Here is a 12,870-nt window from a genome sequence, read left to right on the forward strand (position 1 = left end):
TTATTAGATTGATGTATACAATTATTTGTGTTTAGTAACTATAACTTAAACTAGTCAATTTCAAATTACTGTCATGAGCATAGTCATTTAATGATTGTTACAACTTTGTGACACTTAAGTACCAAAGCTTGAGAACAAATATGCAGTATTAGATATGCAAATTTCCTTGCTTATCAACCCCTATGCACTCGAGAAGATACCCTTTGCTATAGTTATTAAGGATGTTTTTAAAAATCAAATCTTGATGTTTAGGCACTCTGCTTTCATTTGAAGTCATATGACATGTAGAGTAAGAGAAAAATTAGTTGATAGACCATTTGTTAGATCTGATAAAGCTTTACCTATCAAAATGCAACTCAATGTTAAATTAGGTCGTAGATGTGTGACTATAATTTTAAATTTGTGATTACCCCCATATTATACCTACTTTTCAATTTTTCGTAGTGCATAGTAAATTTTGTTGATAGTGCCATACCCAAAATATTGTACCGCATACTATTGGATTGCCATCCTTATTTTGTTTATATTTTTTGAATGTGCATTTAAAGACTTAGCTAATGTGATATATATATAAGAATTCTTTTAATATATAATTTATGTTATTTTATTTGATTATTGGGTAATTATGTTGATGTATTATTAACAAAAGTTATACTCGTTCCTAGATTTAACTAATAATGTTCTATTTTTTATTTACTTTGTTGTACATCATGTCTAAATATTTATATTTTTTTCATGTATGAATATGTTTGTTTCATGCCAGCATGTATTTGATACTTGTTTAGCTCTATTTCTAAGTATGACTTGTGAATCTGAGATTATTATTATAAAATGTTTTTAAAACTCAAAAAAGAAATCTAAAAGAAATAGTTAAGTTCCTTAAGACTGATTCAAAGTATTATTTGTTTTTCCTTCAAAAGTTGCAATTTATTGTAAATAACTTTTTACTATCTGATTGTATTAATATTAAATATTATTACAGATACTTATAGGAAGATATTCTAGTCATTTTTCTATATTTGTAGATGGCGTAGAAATATGTAGAAATCCACGGTACTTATTTAAATCGATTGAAATATGATTAAAAAAATCAAGCCATTCCATACTAGTCATTTATTAAACTTGAAATTGATGTTAGTTATGAGAAAGTATTGTCTTCTTGTATTTTTAATTACTAATTAATTCTGTCATAATAAAAGATTACAATTTAAAGTTTATTGGTCTGCAAAAAATCTAGTTATTCTTTCAACATGAACATGAATATTTCCCTTTCCCAAAGATCCTCTCACCTACTATATCTCGCTGCTCTTATAAAAAGAAAGGTAAGAGGGCTTAGCTACTACATAGGTTTCCAGCACACATATCAGGCCTCTGCTTATACTCTGTGACCGTGGCATTGCATCGGTCAAATCAGCATTTGTGCAATAGCTAATAATTTAGACTACCATTTAAAACTTGTTATTAAGTTTTACATTTAACTGTTAGTTCTCACTGTGTAATATAAAATAGATTTTTAAGGATTCAAAAAACAACAGAAACAAAGCTTAGTAAAGTAGGTATTGGCAGTTCGTTTCTTCGTCACTTAAGTATAATTTACGCGCAGATGGCAATCTGCGACACGTACTTTTGGGTTTTTGGATGTTTCTCCTGGGTCCCACCTGTTGACGTAGCTAAAAATCTTGTTAGATTTTTTATCCAAATAGAGTTTGTAAGGACAAAACTATGTTTGAATATAGTTTTGAAATTCGTCTTTTCGAGCCTCTTATTTGTGTTGTACCAAATATGTTATACAAAGAGTTGTATATTAACAAAACCCATGATTCCAGTATGCATCAAATCTTTGTATTCCTCTAGTATAGGTACTTAATTACGCGACGGGACGGAGGTGATTGGGTTAAATCGTCATATTTCTGACCAAGAAATGTGTATTGTAAAGAAAAATACAATACAGACAACACTATGTTGTTTGCATAATATTTGTAGTCCATCCATATAAGTACATTACAGTCAATAACGACACAATATCAAAGTCCTCGTCCATGGCTTGTCCCTGTATTGATCGGGGCACACCGTCAAAAGGTTTGCTATTAGCAGTAATCTGAGATTAATTTTTTTGATCGTAAAATTCGTGTATTATTATGGTGGGAATAATTTTAAAATAGCATTAGCTTTTGATCTAAGATGATAGAAAAATTGGATGGCTTAAATATCTTGTATCTAGGCCATACATTAAAAAAAAGGATACCGGAAGTGACGCTTTAATTTCCAATCTCCTGACATTATTGATTTCCAGGGTTGGAATAAGTATGTTATAATTCCACGAGGATCTTTTGGCATGTTTATGATGTGGACTAGTGTAGTGAGCCCCTACCTTATAACCCATACTTGTAATATGTTTTATGCAACTAGAACCATCGCCTTCATGGCGGTAAAACAACAAGGATTTTAATTAAACATATATATTTACTTAAGTAATAAGTAAATCATTGTGTTCCTAGAAATATAACAAATACGATTTTGTATTCAAAAGGGAAGAATTCCCCTTAAATGTGTAAATATTCCCGTGCTGGTAACCCTAGGTAGACTTGTCAATGTCAAAAAGATGCCACAAGTTCCTTGTACACCTATACAAACGTTTTTTAAGGCCCTGAATCTAACCCTGTTTCGCTGCACCCCTCCTCCCGACTGCTCCCGACCCCGACCCGGTTCGCTCACTCGCAATCCTCCTTTACCAAGGGAGCTGCCGTCGGTGATAGATGGTACATAAATTACATTAAACTTAAATGATATATCTTAGTTATTTTTTCATAGTTTAGTAAGATGATGTTTTTAAAAACCTAATTATAGATAATTAAGTTATTTGTCAAGTGTTTTTAAGCAGTTTAGTTTGTGATAAGTGTTTTACTTTGTTAAAGATGAGCCCTGGTAAAAAACTGAAGATTCAAGTGAGGACTTTAGAAGCTGAAAACCATGATTTCGAAGTTAGCGATGAGGTAAGAAATTTTATGTTATAAATACATACATATTTATGTTTTTTTTTATTGATTTTCGTAAGATTAACAATAGAACCCAAATTGTTGCCAATAATATAATATAAATCTTGAAAAACATTTGGGCGTGTACTGCTTTCTTTGTCATAATGAAGTTTACTTGTCTCATTTTTATTATGTTACATTTCCATTTTAGTTTTTGTTATTCTTACAAAGGTTACACGTATTAGGCGCGATTTGTTACGCATGTTATTTTATTGTGGTATTCCGGAGCCCATACATCCACCCATACATGAAAATTTTCGCATTTACAATATTCGTGATTGCCATCTTCGAGACATATCGATCCGCGCATGGCGCATGCGACCTTTCGAAGTCGCCAATGTATTTAAGTCCCCAATCGATAATGGCCGGGACTAAAGCACATGCGCCGTAGGACACAATTTAACAAGGGTGGTACCTTTAAGAACTACCATCTACAAATAAAAACATAGAAACGAATTGAGAACCTACTCTTTTTTAAAGTCATTACAAGGATTTCTTCATAGGTCATATATTTTATTCTTTACTATTCATGGGTCTTCCTTTATTTAATGTGATGACCACACCCTATCAACAATTAGACAGTCAATAGTTCAAAAGGCAAATTTACATTATATTTCATTGACAAAAAACCATCATCAACCTATTTATTACAGATCAAATTGCTATAATGATATAAAAGCTAAATCAAAATGGGGTGGCTCCTTACAAAAACAATTATAACAAAATTGGTCAAATCTCAAGTAGGTTACTTAAACTAAGTAAGCCACAACTTTGATTAGTTGTTGCAATAGTAACCGACCATGGTCGTAACAACAAATTTTCGCGGATTCAGGTGGCTGCTGGCTCATTTGCCACCTTATGTTATAAAAAAAACACCAAAACAACTTAGGTATTATAGACAGTCCTCTATACAGAGTGTGCTTGGAGGAAGAAGAAACAGCATCAAACATACAATACTGCCAGCAATACCTAGCTATAGGGTTAGGTATCTTAGCTTGCGGAGACCTCTCCCAGAGATTGCCAGCACCTAAAATGTCGGAATAATCCATAACCTGTCCTAATGCAATATATGCGCTAGCCATGGGGTTATGAAAACATAGTACCTACAACTATTACCACTAGTTCCAGATTTATCCGTAATATAAAAAGTTGCTTTCTTGTTAAGCTGTACCACAAAATAATACAGACTCATGGCTGGCCTTTTAGATACAGTCATCGAGCTATTGAAAATTGTCATTTTCTTTTCACTTTTGGGCGCCTTTTTAAAATTCTTGAAATCTGATTCTTTTCAAAAATCAAACTACTTGGTTATCAATATGTCTGATAGAAGAGATGAACTGGTATCTATTTATGTGGATGTTACAAGAAGAAGCATTATTTTTTTAAGATTTGTCACAATAACTGATTACAGTTATGGCCGTAGCGCTTCATAAAGTTAGCGATGATCCTATGATTTAATGATTTAGTTATTCATAATAATTACTTCATGAATCCTATGGAATTCAAGTAATTATAGAAATCTTAAAAAGATGATTTCTTTTACTACTCAAAAATGGATAGTCTTTGATAGAGAAAAAAATCACATTTTTATTTGCAATTTAATAATGAATGAAGCAAAAGCTGTCATTTCCAAGTAATGTTCTACCCATTTATAGTAGACATTTGTGAATCAGCTCTGAACCAGCTCAAAAGTGCAGAATCAGTTCACACAGATCTGAACTGTTGAGTTAGGGCTCAACAACAAAAATTGCCATCTCATGGTTGAATATGATGTACTATGCGTACCGAGTCGCCATCAGTTGTGACTGAGCTCGAAACGCAAATCATGCCTATGCAAGTAAAAAATGAGATTCATTGTTCTGACATATATGAACTGTGAGCTTATTTGCATATCATCGATTTCAATTGAGTTACCTATGTCTACGTTGTATCTCCGCGCACACGTACGCAATGGTCTGCGCAATGCATACGGCGCATGCGCGCGTTCGTACCTGGGAGCACCGATAACCAATAAATGTGAACTACGCCCTACAGCTTTATTGATTTTATACCGGAACAAGAGACGCTAGCGTAACGACCGCCATTTCGTGTAGCTTGCACTATCACGCAATAGATTATCAAGAACCACATGTCAAGGCATAAATTTCTTAGACTAATAAGAATAGACTAATTAATAAAACAATCATATTTTTCACTTCAGTCCAGTTTGGATATCTGAATTTTCGAAATTATTAATTTCAATTACAACTTTTTTGTTATTGAAATAAAATAATTAACTAAATATTTACAAAAATATTATAAGAATTAATTAAAAAGACAGAAAAGTTTCTTCTTGAAACTGTTATGTCTATGTTGTACTTGGAAATATGTACGTGGTTTTCCTTTTTTTAAAAGTTTCTCCTTTTTTAAGATAACCAGAATATAATATTGACAAGTTTTTGTCCTCCAAATAACTCTATCATACGTCATCTCAGGCATCACTCGCTTTTTGATCATGTCACCTTCCACGCAATCCATCCATCTCTTTCTAGGTCTACCTCTACCGGTATACCCTACCACACTCATAACTAACATTCTTGTAACATGTTCTGCATGTATGGTGCTAAAAGAATAAAATGAAATATCATTTATTTTCGTCATGCAGTTGTACATATGGTACACAATGACTAAGGTCTTAAACATTTGTTCGCAGATCACCGTCGAAGAATTTAAAATCCTTATTCTTGAGGAAATGGGCATAAACATCGATGCCCAGCGCCTTATCTTCTGTGGGAAAGTACTACAGGATGATCGGTTGTTGCGGGAATATAGTATGTATGAAGAATAATAATAATTGCAACCATTTGATCATTAAATAAAAAATGAACAATACTACTTGAATATTATGACACTACTGAGGAATGACAAACTAATAACACCTTCAAATTAATTCATTCTACAAGACTGATGGAAGTTTTTATAAAATCAAAGTAGACAGAAACATGCAAACATATCATACTTTATACTTCATACTGATATTATAAATGCGAAATATTAGATGGATGGATGGATGGATGTTTCTTACGAGTTTGTAGCCTAAACGGCTGAACATATTTCGATGAAATTTGTTATAGATTTAGAGGATAATCTGGAAGAATACATAGGCTCTATTCTCTCTTTTGTTTTTTAAATTCCACGCAAACGGAGTCGCGGGCGAAAGCTAGTAACTAATGTAATAAAGTGTAAACACACATTTCCTTGTATGTAGCATGACAGCAATCACAATATATTGTAAAATAATTCTTTTTTTTTTAAATAAAAAGCCTTATTTTTACAAGCTTTATAATTATTGTATAAATTAGAAATTAATTCCATGCGGGAAAGGAACCAAAACTACAAGCCATTAGCAGAAAAGAAGCAAGATTGCCATGGTACCAGTAATTGTTAGCCAATGGCAGAGGCCTTCGTTGTCATTAGAAGTTTGATATTTGCATTTGAAAGTTTAAACAATGAATTAAGGTTTTATAGTTTCATGCGGATGAATTCGCACGGGAACAGTTAGTATAATAAATCCGTCAAAAACTCCGCAACACTAATTTTGTCTTATATTGAAAAACACAATGCCAACAATAAAAAAAAAACAGTTATACACCAAGCTGCCTTACCCAAGAGGTTTATAATAAGCACTATAAAATTATACTTTAACGTCGCTTTAACGTCTTCGCACGAATGGTCGGGCTCGCCCGGTGCAATACCACGACCACACAAGACAGGAGTAATGTGGAAACAATCTCGCGTCTGCGGAGTGTTGCGGAGGCCTAATTTTAGTCCGGAATACCGATTAACAATATGTATAATTAACATAGAATTCATGTGTATTAAAAATTATTTCAAACACCATTTTACCCATTTCCAAAACAGCTTCCGAATTGTATACTTCCCTAGGAATAGTATACAATTCTTAGTTATCACACATTTCTTATAACATTATGAAATGTCAGCTGTAGGGTTCGAGCAATCTGTGCTGCATTTGGTCCCGAGGGCGCCACCGGAACCGGGGTCAAGGCAGTTTAGGCACTACGCCGAACCCATTGAACCAATCGAAATGTATTTATCTTCTGGGTCCCAAAGTGCAGACGGTCAGGGCCCTCGCCAAGACGACCGCGGGTTAAGGGTAAATATACCTCATGCTAATATTGTAAATGCGAAATTTTAGATGGATGGATGTTTGTTAGAGTTTGTAGTTTAAACTGCTGAGCGAATCTTGATGAAATTCGACATAGATGTAGAGTATAGTTTGGTAGACACATAGGCAACTTACTTTTTAATTTTTCGCGGAAGGAGTCGCGGGCGAAAGCTAGTTTTTAATAATTTACAGTATAGTCTGTTAGTCTAATTGTCATTAGTCGTTTATAAGGCTCATTTAGCGTATATTTCATATGAGAATTTTAAATAATGATCCCTAACCTAACATTTAAAATGTAATTTATAGGTAATGTTTTATCGGTGATTATATCATATAGTCAAACAAGGCTCAACAAGGACATCAGGCTCGGTGATAGATGAGATGCATGTATTTACTTCTGTAAGAAAAGATGTAACATCTACATGGGCATGGAAAATGAAGTAATATAAAAATACATGACATTGATGAGTGAGGTATTAAATTTATTTTGAGGTTTGCTCACCGAGTCAGATATCCTTGTAGGCCTATATTTTTGTATTGCGATGTAGTCACTAGAAGTAAAAAAACATGTATTAATTTATGGTGTTAATGACAGGAATCCCTAAACATATCACCAACTATGGCCCGCCTGCAGAGTCTTCGGCGAATTATCGAGGAAATACGAATGTCGCTGATGCTATTAAGATACCACTTAGTAGGAAGGGTAAGAGAATTTTTGCAATAGAGTTATAATTTTATGATACCATTGTCTAAGAAGAAATTGTACAAAAGTGGGCCTTTTTCTAAATTCAACTACTCGGAAACCATGGAAAGCTGAAGAACGAAAATAGAAACAAGAGATTTTTTTAATTTTTTTCTGAACCGCCATTCTATTTTTATTTGATTTTTGAAATGTATTTAATACATTACGGTAGTCATTTTGTTAAAACAAAGAAATACCGTTTAAAAAAAAACATTGGACCGCTAGTAATAATTTATTTATACATATCTTACTAATATTATGAATGCGAAAGTTTAGATAGATGGATGGATAGATGTTTGTTAGCGTTTGTAGCCTAAACGGCTGAACGGATCTCCATGAAATTTGGCACAGGTTTAGAGCATAGTCGGGAAGAACACATAGGCTACTTTTTATCCCGGGAATAGTTACGGTTCCCGTGGGATTCATTAATTTAGTTTTTACTCGATCATTCTGCAACGGTCCAACATATCTTATTGAAATTTGGCACAGATATAAAACAAAGTCTGGAGTACACATGGGATAAGCTTCATGCCCGAGATATGTCCGGTTCCCGAAGGATTCGTAGTTTTTTGTAATTCATATAGTTCGTAAGTTTTCTCATACCACGCGGACGAAGTTCCGGGCAACAGCTCGTAATAAATAAATTCGAAAGAGACGTTTTTAATTCTGGCTGTATATTAAAAGTGCTGCTGCCATATATTTTCTTTAGAAGCTGTCGGTCAAAAAACGACATTAGCTGTCATGCTTTGATTGACATTGTCACTTGCCTTGACGAGAATTCGTTTCCACTGTCGTAAACATTCCTATGTTATTATTATTATTTCTTATGAAGCTACCCATTTTAACTCAAACCATTTTTTTGTGGTGTGGTGAGAGTATCAACTTCACATGTATACTGGCGAAAATGGCTCCAGCTTTGTCCGAATACCCGACTAGGTTGAATAGAGGCGCCGTCATCGGATTAAAAAATACGGCGACCACCGTATGACAATGAAAACAATTTCTTCTGTGTTTCCCACAAGTAAACGATGCTACCAGGATTAAATAACTTTAAAGTGTCAATTAAAAAAACAGCGGTGTCTAAAATTTCTTTTTTTTCTATTTTAATTATCTTTACAATTCTTCTATCTATCTATATCTATATCTATCTCTACACATAATGAAAATGGAGTGTCTGTTATACCAAAAAGAAATTCCAATAACGAAAATCGCATTTAAAATGTTTTGTCTGTCTGTCTGTCTGTCTGTCCGCGTTTATTCCGGGTAATCTCCGAAACGGGTGGACCAATTTGGACGGAACTTTCATTGGAAGGTAGCTGTTAAAAAGTAGATGCACACGGGTATATTCAGCGCAAACAAAGTTTGCGGGCGACAGCTCGTTAGAAATAATTTTAACTCCTTGGTTGAGATAGAAACTGTTTTAGATAGTGGTTTTGCGGAAAACCTGCTGTGAAATGGTATTAATGTCTATATGTCACTACACTTAATAAAATTGGAGTATCTATGTTGTATCGAGAATTAGCGAAGATCGGTATTAAAATTTTTTTGTCTGTGTGTCTGTCTGTCCTTAAGCGTTTTTTACGCTTTTGTTTTGGGGAATCACACACATGGCTTTGACAGTGGAGACGCACAGTTAGGGGAAATATCCTGTTTATGTGCGTCTCCTCTTCCGTCAATTAAGGGTAGGCAACGCATTTGCAATTGCGGATGTCTATGGGCAGCAGTCGCTTCACTATTTCGGCGGATTAAGGTGGCCGCTCGTTTGCCACCTTCATAATATAAAAAAAGAAGTTTTTGGACGACAGTTTGTCATATAGTTTAAAATATTGAAATAACATTACTTTTAATTTGTAGCGCGTCGGAAATCCTCTAGAGCCAAGACCGTCTACCTCTGGTGCCAGAATGAGCAGTCGAGATGATCAAAGACGAGAGGAAGAACTCCACGAAGCTATAGTTGCGATGGAACCGATACCCAGCTATATGCTCGAGGTGATTTAACATTTGGATTGTTTCTGAAGCCAATGAATACTTTGATATCAGAAACACATATTTACATGATTATCAGTCGGTTTTTAACTTACGGGAATCAATGCGTAGCTATAACTGGTCTGTTAAGATATTAGAAAAGCGTAATAAACAGTTATAATTTATTACTTCATCATGTTGCCTGTAATAGATGATAGATGAGGCTTGATAACTAAATTTTGTTCTTTAAACTTTTTCCTCACTAACGTATTTTTATTCATTGCGTCATCTGTACAAGTCTAAACTGGTCATTTTTTTTGTATGTACTGTATTTAGTGAGTGTTTTGTGTAGGCTTCGCCGGCTTATCAACGGCACGTCGAAGACATAGAAGGGGTGGTGGAGAGAGCGGACAATTTCGCCTATGGGTAAGTTTATCTATAAAAATGCTTTTTTATAAATTAACTAATATCGACTTGTGTGTAACAAGTCTCATTGAAAGGTACAAAAAATGTGAAGAATTTTTTTTGTAAATAGGCCGCGACACGGGACGCAACCCGTAGCTGCCACCCCGAGGGAGCTGGCTGTTCTGATGGAGGAACTGGAATTACTCCACTTTTTATTCGCCAAGCACCGCTCCAAGTACATCGATCTTCTGATGGCTGCCGACAACTATCCTGTAAGTACTGAAAAAAAATTGTATATTTTTGTTTACCTTAACCTAATTTACTTTATTTTGCCACAGTACATACAAATGAAAATTTATATAAATGGGAAAGTGCAATGTAATAAAGGGCAGCTGTAGGCCAGTTTACTTATTTGCATATTTATTGTAATTGTTATCGATAAAGAGGGTAGTTTGAAAGGGGTGATCTCAAGGTCATAGGGTATATTATATTGAGACAAAACATCAAAAGTGGCTGTGATACGTTAAATTCTATAGATATGTTAAAAATACGAATTCAACTCGTTTAAAACGCAGCCATTGACAGATGGCGCTGTTTTATATTAGTCTGTTTTATACTCGGTTTATTTTGCATTTTTAAGAAGGGTACAAAAACTTCATTCATATGGTAGGAAATAGCTAGGTTGCCATGGTTACTCAATTCTTCAAGAGCAAGGGCTTTAGGTGTCATTTGAGCGTTTGAATTTTGACAAGTTTTCCGTAATATTAACAACTTAATGTTGTTCGCGACTTTGCTTGCGTGAAATTAAAAAACAATAAAAACAACTTTGTAACTCACAGTTATGGAAGCTTTTTAATAGTGAAAGAATTGAATCTGCCTTGGAGGTTCTCGGCAACACGTTGGAAGGAAAATATAAAAATATCTTTGATTTTTTTACAATGTCTCCCCATTAGTAAACAGTAATGTACACTTGTATATTTGTTAATCTGATTTTATTTCTTTATTTATCTATCTATACATGTAATAAAATTGTAGTGTCTGTAATATCAAAAGAAAAATTCCAGATTGCGTTGCTGGTATTGAAAATCGCAATTTTTTTGTCTGTTTGTCTGTCTGTCTGACTGTTCGCAAGCCGCGTTTTTTCCTGACAATCTCCAAAACGGCTGGGCCGATTTCGATGGGACTTTTACTGGAGGGTAGCTGATTTAGACGGGCAAATTATAGGGCATATTTTTTTTTAACTCCGCACTGTCAAAATGGCGACCAGACCATCCTGGAATGAAGTAGACGGTCATTTTTTTAATTCCACGCTAAAGTTTGCGGTCAACAGATCTTTCATTTTATAAAAACAGACTTTTAAGTGCTAAAGTTTGAACAGTGACTTGTATTTGTCCAGCCCCCGAATCCCACCAATGAGGAGAGGGCATTCCAGAGGCGTGGGATAGAGCTTACCCGCTCTATAATGCACAGCTTCGGTCACGCTTTTCACCTGATAAGTGATATCACCTTCCACTTTGCCTCCCCGGAGCCACACCTCACCTCGGAGTCACAAACCACTTCACCAACTGTGTCCCAAGGATTACCAATTCACGTAAGTAATACATCGTAATAAAATCATTCATTTTTCATTTTATTTGTCTTAAAATTTCAATTTTTAAATATTAGTGGACATTTCAACAAGTTTTTAAATTTTATTGACTACTAGCTGTTCCCATGCGACTTCATTCGTATAAAATTATGAAAATTGTTTAATTGATTACATTTGTCAAATTCAATTGCAAATGTCAAAACGACAGACATGACATGAATGCAAAGCATGGCAATTTTGCTTCCTTGATGTTGGCAGCAACTTATGGTCTCTTTCCCACATTAGGGTTTTTATCCAAAATTTACCCACTAAGTTTATTGGCTTGAAAATATATAGCCTAAGCCTAAAATATAAAGCGTGATGTTAAGTGTAGGGCTTTTTATTAAAAAAAGAATTATTCAAAAACATGCTGTAATTGCTGACATCTTAGGCAATAAAGAAGTGTGTGTTTACGCTTTATTATAATAGTATAGATTGTAATTTTAATTTTCAGAAACTCTTGTCAACTTTTGTACCTTAGTTTTTGTCATTTCAGCAAATCTAGTATTTTAGATATTTTAAAAAACAAAACTGTGATATAAATTTGATGAGATAACCAAGCAACTATTACTGTATTCATACTTGTTAGTTGTATTTTGCTTTGGACAATTGGCACTGGAATGACTGGTGTATTTTGCAGACGGTGATCAACTTGGTGCAACCGGAACGTTCCAACCTTGGTCCGGTGTACATCCCAGCTGACAGTGATGAGGTAATGGAGGAACTGCAGGCTTCAGCGGTAGCGGCACTCCAAGCGAGGAACCAAGGTATTGTATCTTACTAATATTGAAAATGCGAAAGTTTAGATGGATGGATGTTTGTTAGAGTTTGTCGCCTAAACGGATGAACGGATCTCGATGAAATTTGGCATAGACGTAGAGGATTGTCTGGAAGAACACATAGGCTACTCACTTTTATCACCCGACCGGAT

The 12,870-nt window shown here is 34.5% G+C and overlaps 1 protein-coding gene across 1 annotated transcript; it reads left to right on the top strand.

The window, feature by feature from the left end:
* The first annotated feature begins 2,640 nt into the window (after positions 1 to 2,640).
* Positions 2,641 to 12,723, top strand: LOC106108380 (large proline-rich protein BAG6-like). Its single transcript, XM_013289541.1, has 10 exons — positions 2,641 to 2,759; positions 2,916 to 2,993; positions 5,728 to 5,845; positions 7,016 to 7,188; positions 7,796 to 7,903; positions 9,797 to 9,931; positions 10,260 to 10,333; positions 10,443 to 10,584; positions 11,709 to 11,903; positions 12,580 to 12,723. The coding sequence occupies exons 1-10, from the start codon at positions 2,757 to 2,759 to the stop codon at positions 12,721 to 12,723; spliced, it is 1,170 nt and encodes a 389-aa protein (XP_013144995.1). The 5' UTR covers positions 2,641 to 2,756.
* The last annotated feature ends 147 nt before the right edge of the window (positions 12,724 to 12,870 follow it).

This window comes from Papilio polytes, unplaced genomic scaffold, assembly GCF_000836215.1.
Source record: "Papilio polytes unplaced genomic scaffold, Ppol_1.0 DF821544.1, whole genome shotgun sequence".
In the NCBI taxonomy this organism is placed as follows: Eukaryota; Metazoa; Arthropoda; class Insecta; order Lepidoptera; family Papilionidae; genus Papilio; species Papilio polytes.

Bases quoted from the DNA above. Each gene is read 5' to 3' on its own strand.
- LOC106108380 (XM_013289541.1), top strand. The intron at 7,904-9,796 runs GTAAGAGAATTT...TTTAATTTGTAG, and splicing joins GATACCACTTAGTAGGAAGG to CGCGTCGGAAATCCTCTAGA. The intron at 10,334-10,442 runs GTAAGTTTATCT...TTTTGTAAATAG, and splicing joins GCGGACAATTTCGCCTATGG to GCCGCGACACGGGACGCAAC.